The 13140-nt window shown below is 38.2% G+C and overlaps 1 protein-coding gene across 1 annotated transcript in view; it reads right to left on the bottom strand.

Annotated features, from left to right (window-relative positions):
• The window catches only part of LOC134565063 (protein phosphatase 3 catalytic subunit alpha-like), a 223718-nt gene that overhangs the window by 43655 nt on the left and 166923 nt on the right, over positions 1-13140 (bottom strand). Inside the window, exons 3-5 of the mRNA XM_063424439.1 lie at positions 11758-11882; positions 2517-2628; positions 1178-1323 (exon numbers count right to left, since the gene is read on the bottom strand). Coding sequence (XP_063280509.1) covers positions 1178-1323; positions 2517-2628; positions 11758-11882 — 383 coding nt within the window. The remainder of the gene's footprint in view (positions 1-1177; positions 1324-2516; positions 2629-11757; positions 11883-13140) is intronic.

The raw sequence follows: 13140 nt of genomic DNA, 5'->3' as shown, positions 1-13140 counted from the left end.
AAATACTCTCTATTTTGACCAGAAAGATCAAGCAATGATTCAGTAGGTTGTTGATACCTTCTCCTCTCAAAAAAAAATTTCAAAGAGAACAAATTGGTTTTGTAAGTTTTCAACACTCAGAAAGTTTTAATAAGAGACCTCTACAATTTTGCTTTTGCATTCTCAACATATTCACAGCATATCTACACTTCTTATTAGAGCCCTCTCCAATTAATGCTTATGTAATTACAAATTGTTTAAATTAAATAAAAATTCTTAAATATGCAAACCCAATTTCTGCTGATTGCCGAAGATAAATAAATCTGCTGGGTTGGGCAAGGGGAAGGGAAGGTGTTAATGAACCTAATCTAGAATCTGAGAGCTAAACAACTTTAATCTGCCATTATGCTGTTGCAGAGCCAGCTAATTTTTATGCAGAGTATTTTTGTTTACTGAAATAGCAAAACTTTACCTCAGAAACAAAACTTTGTATTCAGTAATTTTTAAAAGTGCTGTTAATATGTTAAGGTAATTGCTTTTAAACCAATACATGTAATTACTGGCTCAATTTGGGTTTTTTTAACTATATTAATTTCTTAGTAGACTACAAATTAACCTCAGAATATAAATTACCTTTTACTAATTTGAAAGCTCAGAAACATATATCCATGTTTGCAAGTCTCAAACAGCAAACAAGAATCTTTATTTTTCTGGGAACACTAAGAATGAATGGTTTAAATATCTCTTCTTAGAAATATCAACTGAGATCTCTTCTACAAAATATGTGAATAAAAAATTTATCCTTGATAACATGCAATAACACTGGATTTTGTGAAGAAGCTGTTTGACATTGTTCTCTGAACTTCCATGAGATTTCTGATAAACTTTTCAGAACATAAGAGTATGGCAAGCATGAACTTATTAAGCCTCAATTATACAATCTGCTGGGCACTCAAATGCAGAACTATTAAAAATATGGTGGGACCTATTGAGAATGAAGCCCTTGACTACTTAAAAAAAATACCAACTATATTCATTGCAATCATATGAGCCTTTTTCGTTACATCTTTGTATATCATGAGGTTCTTCTAGAGCTCTTTTGGATTTTTTCCAAGAAAGCACAGAACACTTAACAAGGCACAAGGAGTTGTCAGATGGTACTTACATTGTGCTAAGAAGTAATACCTCAAAGACTTACTTTTCTGATGTCATCTAAGGTGTTGATCTCTGGAGACAAGCCACCATGTACACACAGGAATTGTTGGTTCATCAGAGCAGCCAGGGGAAGGCAGTCGAAGGCATCCATGCAGGCATCATATACACGTTCTGAATATTTGATTTTACCTTTTAAAAATTAAGATGGTAACAGAAAGCACCATCAATATTTAAGAGGAAAAAGGAATATGCTTAGTATCTCAAAATTTTTCTCTCTGTTCTATCTGGTATTAAGGACTGCATCCAAACTTTTGCCTCATACAAAAATATCTTCAGGAATCCACTGTTGGAAAAATTCTTCCTGTTCTGAGGTGAAATTAATAACATTTTATCACATTTTTTCTAAAAAACTGTAAATAAACAACTGAATATACCATTACAGTCTACCCTTTCTACTCAGTATGAAATCTGTAGAGCGAACCTTAAAACATCTGCTGAATGGTTATCATCATTATCACTCAATATCCTCTCTATGAAATAGTCAGAACTTTAGCCCAGTCCCTTATAATTAATTATCTACAGAAATGCCATTATGAAATGAACGAGGTGGTACAATGAAGCTAAAATGTTAATTTACCAATATGCATATTAAACTCAGTATACCGTGAAGCCTTTGAGCCAATTAACATTTCCTTTATCCCCAGTGTAAAAAGGAAACACGCACTTATGGCAATAGTTTCATCTTACAGTGTCACATGGAAAAAAAAGCTTCATTGTGCAGGTAAAGGTCTACATCTAATGAGCTTTTATGTGTCACTGCATCCTTTCTTGCAAGACAGAAAGGAATTCATATAAAAAGAGCATATTGAAAAGTTTAGCCTACACACAGGATAAATGTGAAAATGCTATATCTAAAGGAAAAAAACAAAATAAAAATTGCCTGTATTTTTCTCCTACTTCATGAGATGAGGCCCAGTGAGATGAGGCTCTCCTTAACTAGCAGTCAGGAACCTGTCACAGGTGCCAGCAGGTTTTGTCTGCCAGGCTCCTGTGTGGGGCAGCAAGCTCTCAGCTGCTGCAAAAAGCATCAGCAGCAGTACACATATACCAAGGGCATCCAGGCTCAGATGGATGGACAGCAGCCCCAGGATGCTCCCACACCAGGCTGGCAAGCTCAAATGTGGGGGGAGTATAAGCCCTTCCATTCCACACCACTGAGAGGTGCCCTTTCAGGGAACAGGGATTACAATTTAAAATTAAGGGCAGTTAACATGGAAAGTACATGAAAATTTACTATTAGTGAACCAGTATCAATTATTTGCAAAATAACAAACTAGGTTGCTGAAAAAGGAGTTAAGAGGAGAAAGGTAAGATAAACTTACATTCTTGCTTAAATGTGAAATACTCTGTTAAATGTCTACATTCATGGTTCCCACGAAGTAAAAACAGTGTTTTGGGGTAAAGGATTTTCAAGGCCCACAAGTACAGCACACACTGCAAATCAGAACAAGAAAGAAAAATAGAATTCATAATTAATGACAGAACAATTTACATTCCCCTCCATCACAAAAAACTAGCAGAAAAAGTAACAGTAATCTGTGCAAAGCATTTATTTTCAACTGATTAACTTCATTCTTCATATACTACATTCAAACACTTCTCTGCATTTCAGACTGAACTGGCTGAAACTCATCCTGATATATGGTATATTCTGATAGAGTTTTACACTTTTTGCTGAGTGGCACCTCCCCAGTAAGCCGTGCACTGCCTTCAACAGCCCCAGCTCTCACACAGCAATTGTTGTGGATCTCTAGAATGAAGTGCACACACTCTCCACCTTGAAGGTTAGGCAGAAACCTTCCGTGGAAACAATTTCACTGGAAGACCTGCATTTCCTGGCTTAAGGAAAATTTGCCTCAGAACAATTTAACTCACACTTCAGGAAATAACTCAGCTTTCAGAATTACACAGTTTTTACAAGAAAGTTTGTTCATTTTTTACTTAACATTGTTTCCTACATACCACAGGGGTAAAAAGTTCCACAAAGCTCTCGCATCAAATGAAGTTACTTACTACAAAGCTTTTATAATGCCTTTTCTCTTTCCTAAAGATTTCTATTTGAGATGATATTTCTTCTAGACATGTTTTTAAAGATAAAATAAAAGACTTGGAGAGGCTAAGCTCTGCTCATACCTTTCCAAACCACCCAATTTAAAATATTTGTTTTAAAACGAACTCACAGCCCCAAGAAAGTTGATGGAAATAAGACCCACTCATGCCATGAGGTGAGCCCACTGCCTGCAAGAACACTGTATAGACCACAATGTCCTCTCAAAAACTAGAAAGCTAGAAAAACTGTCTGAATGGTTTTGTTGTGGGTTATGTAACCAAAATTGTTTATTATATTTTTCCATCTGTTGAAACCGGTTGGGGAGATGTTTTCTTTATCTCTTGTATAACCCATTCCTCATAACTCCAGGGAGGAGGGGGCAGGTGCCTTCTGATAATGGGCCAGCTGTTAAAACCAGGTGGAGCAATATTCCTTATCTCTTCCACAACCCATCCTCCCTCCAGGGGGATAACTTCTGGTAATGGGCCATTAAGGCTCACCAATGACATGACACATTACATCATCCCATTGTGAGATGCTCCACCCAGTGGGGTGAGCCAACCATTCCTACCTAGATAAAAACTGAGACTCAGGAACACCAGGTATCTGGTTTTCCACTGGATTCCAGAGGAAGACTGGACCCATCTCACCATCACTGGACTCTATACAGGATCATCTCTACTCCAACAAAACCACATCTGTTTCTCCGGGAGGATTTATTTGACCTGCTTTCAACACCCTGACAAACAGGTCATATTTCTGACTCTGTCAGGGTTTGTAGGATTTTTGTTTATTTTTTTGTACTACTACATTTGTATTTTTAATATTCCCAGTAAAGAACTGTTATTCCTATTCCCAAATCTTTGCCTGAAAGCCCTTAATTGCAAAAATATAATAATTTGGAGGGAGGGGGTTTTACATTCTCCATTCCAAAGGAAACTCCACTTTTCCCTGGCAGACACGCATCTTCCCAAACCAAGACAGGTTTTTACTCCAACCTTTCCTTGTTTAGATAACCAGGAACTGCAGATATGCTGCACAAGAAACAAAAAGTGTCAACCCCCCCCCCCCACTTTCATTTACAACTACTTCCTAACACTCCCTTTTGTTCCACTGGAAAAAGAAAATAATTTCATTTAATTTAATAATCAATAGATTGGAAGTTCAGAATGTACTCTATGGTTTCAGATTAGAACAACATCAGCATTGCTGTAAATGTAATGCTTCTACATTATAGTGTGAATTCCCTTCTACAATTCAGTGTCTTGAAAAACAGCTGAATAATAACTTTAATCATCTCAACATGTAGATTTCAGCTCCCTTGTTTGTTACACAGTAAATTTGTAAGAAAAAAAAAAGGAAAAGATAAAGGGATTCAACATTTCAATTTCTGTGCTCACACTATCCATAGATAAACACACAGCAGCAGGAGTTTTATGCTACTGCTTGTTGCCTTGAATTTATTACATGTAAACATCTGAATGCTCTATTCTTTATCTGTAATTTCTGTTCTCAGAGGGTCAACAGACAGAGGAAAACAGCAAAAATACAGGCAGTATACTCAAAGAATTGTAAAACTAATTCTCCCCCTTGGGAACACACGGAAGGCCTCCCAGCTCATGTCAAGTCTTCCGCCTCCCTGGCGCTATTGCCACTGCAGGAAGCAAAAAGAGATGTCAAAATGCCAGGGAAATCATGGTAACATAATCCAGCATGGAATTATGGTGTTAGGTCCCAGCAATCATCTGTTGTGGCCCAAAACAACCACAAAGGGTATGCCTGGAGAAAGTCTTCTGTCTCTATGTAAACTCCAGCAGACTTGAGTTTGAGAGTTTCACTCCAATGGGGGAAGAAACCTGAACTTGTCCACACCACCAGAGCAATTCTCTCTTTGATGATGACTTCTTCATTCCTCCAAGAATTTCCAGAATCTTCCACTGTAAACTTACTGACTCATGCAAAAATTTGATGTAAATGTTGTGAGACTAGAAGTTTAAAGTGACACCCCCATCCATGCAAGAAAAGCTACAGCTTTTAAAGTCATATCCAAGTTACCTTAGAGCTTCTAATCCTGCCAAAACACCTTTAGAAAAGCACAATTAGTAATTAGATGAAATGGCATATCGAAAAAAAAAAAAGTGGTTTACATTGCGCTCGTAACTTAAGTTTTTCATTCTCCTAAAGCTCTGGCAACATTGTTTAGATGATTCCTTTAAGTTTCTCCCTTTTTCTTCAGTAGTTCAGTGATGTAATAGTAAATAAGAACTAATTAGATTTTTTTTCCATGCAAACTAAAGAAGAAATATGAGGGCAACGATTTTCATGGCTTTTCAACCTACAGTCATTTACATACAAAAAACCTTATGTCCAAACAACAAATCATGAGCAAACATTCTGGTTTTGATTTTTTCCTACCTGTGCTCCACATATCATAATTCATACTGAAGTCAAGAGATTTATGATAAATTGCCCTTGGTGAAAATCTGAGCCTAGTCTTCAAGTATTTTGTAATACTGCTTCCCTGTCATAAAATTTTAAAATACCTTTCTTCCTTCAACTTCTTCATTAAGAAAATCCTAAACATCAGCTCTACTGTAACACTATGCAAAATGTACAGCAGAGACCTTGCAATCTAGACATCTGTAAGGTATTTTTCCCTGTTTCATTTCAACCTATCAAAAAAACTATCTATGTATCTATAGATATATCTATATATCTATATCTATATAAAAGAAGTGATGGTTCTTAACTGTGGACCCTCAAACTCCTCTCACTCGTTTAGTGTCTTTCAACTGTTGAAATAGCAGATATGTTAAGCTTGTAATAAAGAGGTAATCTGTCCACCTCCCAGCTCCCTTAGTCAAGCTGGTTTCCTGCTGAGGTTCTGGCAGTCTCAGCTTCAGGAAAGAAAAGGTCTGTGCAATTAAGCACTGTGTGAGCCAAAGGCCCACATTTTCAAAACAGACTTGGGATTTAACTCCACTGTTGCATGCTGAATTTGACCATTTGCACAATTCCACATCTCAGCCCATCCTAGAAAGGAAAACCAAAGGCCCCACAGCTCTTCTATGCATCTCAAGTTATGTGATCAAAACAAGGAGCCTTGAAAAATCATCACCATGGCCACTTGAGTACAACCACAGCATCACAGTGCTTACTTCTGGGTGCTCTGGCACTGGTAGTGTCAGGAAGAGAAAGATGCAGCTCACTGCCAGTTGTGTGGCTTTGCATGGGCCACAAAGGATGAACTTCCCCTCCAAATGACTGACAGCACTAGGCACTCCTCCAACAGATGAAATAAAGTATGAATAAGTGGGAGGTAATTCATACTTGAAAGGATAATTTGAGCCACACACTGCTAAGGTCTCTACTGATGCTCTGTGACCTGTGAAACTGGCATAGTTCCTGCACTCTCTAACACATGCCTTACCTAAATACAAAAATTGCATTACTTAAGGTGCACTGAAATAATGATACCATCACAATATCTAGTACAGATACAGCTTCCTAAAATGGAGTAACTCTCCCAATGGAAACCATGTACCTTTTTACACACATAGCTGCATTCACACTACTGGGATGACTAATTATTATGGCATTATTTCACAAACAAAGATACATTGCAGCTGTTACCAGAATACTCACATGAGATGCAACTTAATGCCATTTCTGAACTACAATCCCTTGAGCACAAAGAAAATTCTGAACACTAGTGCAAATAAAGGAAAAGTCATATTGTTTTCACTACAAGTAGGATTTCAGCAAAATCGCAATATACTGTTTGCTAATGTTTAGACCACATTACTCCCATTTTAACCTTTAAAAAGAATATCTGAAAATATAAAAAATATCCAGAAAGAAGTACCTCTTTTTCAACCAAAAAGTGACTGGGATTTTTTTTTCATAAATGTTCCTCTAAGTCTTATAGCTAGTACTTTCTAAACAGGTATTCAAGTGATGGCTACTAACTCTCCTTTTTGGGACCTTGTGTCAAGGCCACAGCTGTTCTCTGAGAAGATGAGTCCCACAGAGAGATGGCATCAGTGCAGGGGAAATGGTGCCATCACATGTTCTTCCCCTACAGCCAAAAGGGTTTCTTGGCATGCTGGGGACTCACACTGGGAACAGCTGGCACAGGACCAGCTAAGCTGCAAGGATGGCCCTGACACAAACAGATGTTCCAGTCTGGGAATCTAATATATATAAAAATAATCTGAACTTGCTGAGTTACTGAATATTCACAGTTCTGAGGAGCACTGTCATACAAAAATGAGATCTCAGAAGATGCAAATTGTTGCTATGAAGAAAGATATTTGCTACCAGTTTAAAAAGGGCAAGGAAATTCAGGATAATTAAAATCCTAAGATTTTCTTTCCCCTAAGAGAACTGAAAAAAACAATTGATTTCACTAGTGAAGTATTCCTGACCAGACCAAATTATTTTAAATCAAGCTGTTTACTGGAAAACATTAACATGCTACAGTAATGGAGGATGCTGAAAGTGTTTATTCTTCCAATGAAGTCCTCAAAAGTTCACAGACTTGAGAGATAATAAAAACACAACTTCACCAGCATTAACTTCACTGTTTTTGAACATAAACTTATGTGTAATTATTTTCTTGGGAGAGACTGTTTAATTTCCTACAGTTCACTGAGTTCAGAAGCATCTCAAGCACCAGATGCTTTTTTTTTTAATTGGTGCAAGGTCCAGTGGTCAAATTCCAGATTCACTCCAAACACCTCACTTTATTCTTGCTGGAAATAAAACAAAACCAGTTTCACCTCCTGAAATTTCAGTCTGTGCATTCAGGAGAGGAAATGTATGCATGTTCTGAACCGTAACTCCAGTTTTGTTAGTTTTGAACATTGGTTCAATTCTCCATATTTTAACTCTTTCCTCTGCCAAAAAAGGTCACTATGTACCTTATGATGGTCAAGTGACATACAAGACATTATGCTGTTATATGGAACTGAGCAAGAAAATAATTCCAACAGTTGGTTTACATATTGTTATTATAATGTATTATAGTTGGGTTTTACTCTGTAATTTTCCTAAAACTGTGATGAAAAACAGTCTATAAGTACACTCCTCCCTACACTGCACAGCATTTGTCTGCTTTTCAAACGAATTTTCAGACTCAGGTAGAGAGATTAGTCATTCTCCCTTACAACCTATTCCTGCAGAACCACTTAGGCCTTAACTATTCTTTAGATTTAAAAATAGCCCTCTGTTTTGATCATTTGGGTTTCTGCTCTCCATGACCATAAAACTTACTTGAAAGTGAAAACCAAGGGGTTTCTTCTACTCTGGAGTCAAACCCCTGGAACAGTGCACAAGCACAAGAGGGAAATGTTACCAGTTATATAGCCAAGGAAACAAATGCATTGTATTAAATTGCAGAAATTTGTTATTTTAAGTGAAGAAATGCCCAGGCTCTGCCAAAAGGTCAAATGAAAAAGAGAACGCAGATATGGAATAAAGATTCTGTCTGTGCCAAGAAACCTTCTCTCATTCTACCTACAAGTTGACATTTTTTCATTTTACCTGTTGCAACTTCTCTATCGATCTCATCCTTTGACTCGTTGCTTAGAACTAATATAAAAGACACAAAACACACACCCCCATCTTCAAGCAGTGAAGCTAACTCCGGTAAAAATGGAGCATGCACATGAAGAATTGAGCCCTTGGATCAAAAGCTCCATAGGGCAAGGACTGACATTTCTGCTGAGTGCCTCATACAAATACTTTTCTCTTTTTCCCTCTGAATTATCAAATCCCTTCCACCTACCTTATGCAATTTCTTTCTGTTCTTAATTATAATAGCTTGCATTATGTAGTACCTTTCATCCAGAAGAATCCCAAATGCTTTGCAGCCCACAGAGAAGGATTATCTCGCCCACTATCAGAACTCAGCTCGGTCTAAACTCAGTGGTGTCACTTTTACACTAGAGATCACATGGCAATCAAGGGGAATTTTTTTAAAAGCCTGTATTACTCATGTTTAGTACCTTGGACCAGCTACCTAATTCTTTTAGAAAGACTCCAGAACTGCCATAGTCTACTGTCTCCATAGCAGAAAGGGGAGCCAGGAGATGGATGGAAGAAAGATCAGTATGTGATTGGCGTGGTAGAAATATGAACTGAGGCTAGGGCTGTTTACCAGCATGACTCCCCCAGCACAAACTACTGATAAGAGTTGGTGCCTGATCTATGTACTTAGGGTCCCCTTCTCCACCAAAAACATCCTCCCCCTCTAAATGCCAAGTTGCATTCTTCACAATTTTCCTTTCCTTGTCACTACTTATTGTGCTGAGTTTGTGCCTGAATGCACAGCTCTACATCCAAATACACTTATGAAATGGATCCCATCCCATCCCACCCCATCCCGTCCCATGGATCCCATGATCCCAAGATCCATGAAACTTGCCTTTCCTTTCAAAGACATTCTTTAATCAAGGTGATAGGTGGGGAAAATCAGTTATGTGACCAAAAAAAAAAGTAGTAATTTGAGAACCTAACATACAAAAGAAATAATATAAGTGACAGCTGAGATATTTCCTTGGCGCTGGCAGAAGCCAATACTGCTTCCAGTGAAAAAGTAATGTTCCTGAATGGAAAAACTGGATTCAGAATACAACTTGCTAAGTATGTATGCACAGGTTGCTAAATGAGAGATTAAAAGGGGATTATTGCCTATACATAGACTGTTTTCTTTGTTTTATATGGCTTGCTATTTCTTTAAATGGTAATAGCCCTGGAATAGCTTCTGGTAAACTGTCAGAGAAGCACTTGAAAGCTGTAGCAAATCCACTTTTTCTATTTTTTATTAAAAGCCCATGTATATTGAAGTGAAGACAAAACTTTCCTCTTCCAGACACATCTTGTCTCAGTCAAAGACTGCAGGAGATATGAATGAAGTTATCACAACTCAAAAATGGTAGTTCAAGACAGAGCTGCACAATGGTTTAAGTCTGTGAAGCTCTTCCTGCTCCTCCTTCCCAATCTCCTCCAAGCAATCCAGCATGGTAATCCACAGCAGTGATTTAGCTCACAGCTCACTGTGGATCAGTTCTCAAGAAAATCATTAATTCAAACTCAAAAAAATCATGATCAAAGTGCTGACTTCAGTATGAGACTAAATCCTGACTATATTGATTTTAAGCATGTGGGAAAAAAAACCTTGCAATTTTCAAGTTTTTAGAGCATCTGTACTTGGAATAGCATATTTCTATTTGTAAAATGTGCCAAAAGATTCTGTTAACACTTGAAATGAAGTTTTAAAATGAACTAATAAAGCAAAAGCAGTTTTATTGATTTTAATTTTTCAGAAACTTCTTACTTTAAACATAACACCGGCAAGATAATACACTGATCTGTTTTCTGAACACAAACAACTCAGCTGCTTGGTCTTATATACTTGTATACCAATATGGCAACAGTGTACTTGTGGGATGTAGAATGAAACAGCAGTAGATATGTTCTCACATGATGCCATCTAATCTAGTCACAGACACACAGACATGTATCATAGTATCTATATTGTTTCCAACAGGTAATGGGCATTCTGCCCTGACTCAGAGGGAGTTCAAGTTTGAACTTTTCACAGAAACAGTCAAGCTGTAGATCAAGAGTTCAGCAAGGGTTTCTGATTGACTGTTCAATCACTAGATCAACTATAACCTGGACAAACAACTCCACATCAGGTTTTATTCAATAGTTGTGCACTTCATCTTGTCAGTTTGAAAAATCTAGCAATAACACAGGATAGAAGAAAACATCTAGTTTGTTTTACGAGCACTGGAACTGAGGATTTGGGCTTGGTATTTGACTCACTTCTAGTCAAAGCTGGCAGGCTGGATAGGACACTCTTTCTTTCACAAGCCAGCTAAAGATGTCATTTTACCTCCACATGCTACGGCCTGACCTGGAGACTATACTAGGTCACAGCACCACCAACCGGGCACTCATGCACCACTTCTCTGTGGATTCAAGGGCTGCATCAAAAGCCAGAGATCATGCACTCCTGGCATGCCATATCTAGACAGAACTTATTAATTCTCTCCAGCACAGCATGCTGTGTGCTGGCTTTTTGTCCCATTTACCTCTCATCTAGCCCTCCCATTCTCCTGAAATTTCACATCCAGGAAACTCAGATCAAATAAACCTAAAAGTCAAACTAAACTATGGATAGTGGGTTACGTTTTTCTGTTATGTCTCTTTTCTAACAGAGCATGTCTACTCAGACTATTTAGCTTTTGCAAGCTGCAGAGTATGCTGCCTTCTGTGTAATATTTAGATGGCCACTAGTTAGCACCATTCTGTATCAGCTTTCCAGCACAGATATAGTGGGATTTGGCTGGATATCAAGGAACCTTTATAAAAACACCACCAGTAACATTAACATGGTATTTGTGAAGAGCCTCAGTATTCCTGACCTAGTTAAGACATGATGGTAAATATACATAATATGCTGCAAGCGGTTTTGCATCCAAACCCAGAAATTAGAAACTTACTTCAATGCTGAAGTACCCTCTGTCCACGTAGTCCCCCAGGAAGAGATACCGCGTGTTGGCAGGAGAACCTCCCACTTCAAACAGTTTCATCAAGTCAAAGAACTGACCATGGATGTCTCCACAAACTAGAACAGAAGAGGAGCAATATTTAGATTCACCATACAAAAATCATCTTAGGTACACACAGTCCAAAGTCACTGTTTTGTAAGACGTGTTATGATAATTTTGTGCATCATTCACTAGTTAAACAGCAGTTGAGCACTGGCAGCTGCTCAGCAGAAGCTGTTTTCTATGATATATATCCATATATGTGTGTGCAAAAGGCTATCAAGTAACTAAAGGAGAGCCATCAGGTAAAACTGGTCCATAATTATTTTACAGATATCTGTCCATTCCTGGTACTCCCACCAGAGCACACAATACTGGCAACAGCAATAAGACAAACCAAAGCTGCCCTGTAAAAAAGAGTATGTTCAAGAAAGGTTACTCTTTCTTTTAAAATTACTCCTCTATTCTTCCTAGTCTTAAACCCAGAGGAACATCAACAGGCTTTCCATAAAATGCAAAGCACACCTGTCCTGTGTATGCCTGCTTAAACTGACATGTTTCTGACTTCTGCTTTCCAAAGGGAAAAACATCTTGCTTGCTTTCCCAAAGCATGCCTTACACAAGAGGATACTGGTGTTTCACACTTTAACCTCTATCCCTTTATTTAACCTCCCATAATTATGATTTGTTCACCTTCATTGCAATGAAGTCAATCTAAGAGGCTGTTTCCCTAGAAAGAGCAGCCCAAATAAACATGACAGACCAAGCACAAGTGACACACAGCCTGGGCTAGACTGGGATGCCTCTGTCTGTGCTTTGGGGGCAAGAGTTTGGCTTTGCTCTCTTGTGAAACTGTTAACTCCCTGGTGAGTGATTTCAAGCATCTGCAGGAAGGCAGCAATGCTTTTGGAGAACCCCAAGGATGATTAAGAGTGCAATACTAAAACCTGCTTTGTTTCTTCTACTCATAAGAGAACTTCCCCCACACACATCCCATTTATGGTCAAGTCCAGAGTTTTTATGGCAATGATCCTCAACCAAGGTGATGTTAAAAGCCCTGACTGGTACTGAGGTCAGTTTAAACTGGCCCTTCAGTGACCCAAAAATAACCAAACAAATCTAATTTTCTAAGGGTGATCTTGAAGTAACTGAATAAAACCAAGGGTCCAAGATAGGCCTTACCGTGCAGCAGCAGCCCACCTTCAGTAAAATTCAGATGCTCTCTTTCAGGTAATGGGCTTGTCCCACTACAGATAAGCAATCCTCACATTTGTCAACATGCCATGGAGAAGCTGAAGTCACAACTTCATATAGATACAAAAGGACTATATACAA

Source organism: Prinia subflava, assembly GCF_021018805.1.
Source record: "Prinia subflava isolate CZ2003 ecotype Zambia chromosome W unlocalized genomic scaffold, Cam_Psub_1.2 scaffold_32_NEW, whole genome shotgun sequence".
Classification (NCBI taxonomy): Eukaryota; Metazoa; Chordata; class Aves; order Passeriformes; family Cisticolidae; genus Prinia; species Prinia subflava.
This window is presented reverse-complemented; position numbering and strand designations above follow the sequence as displayed.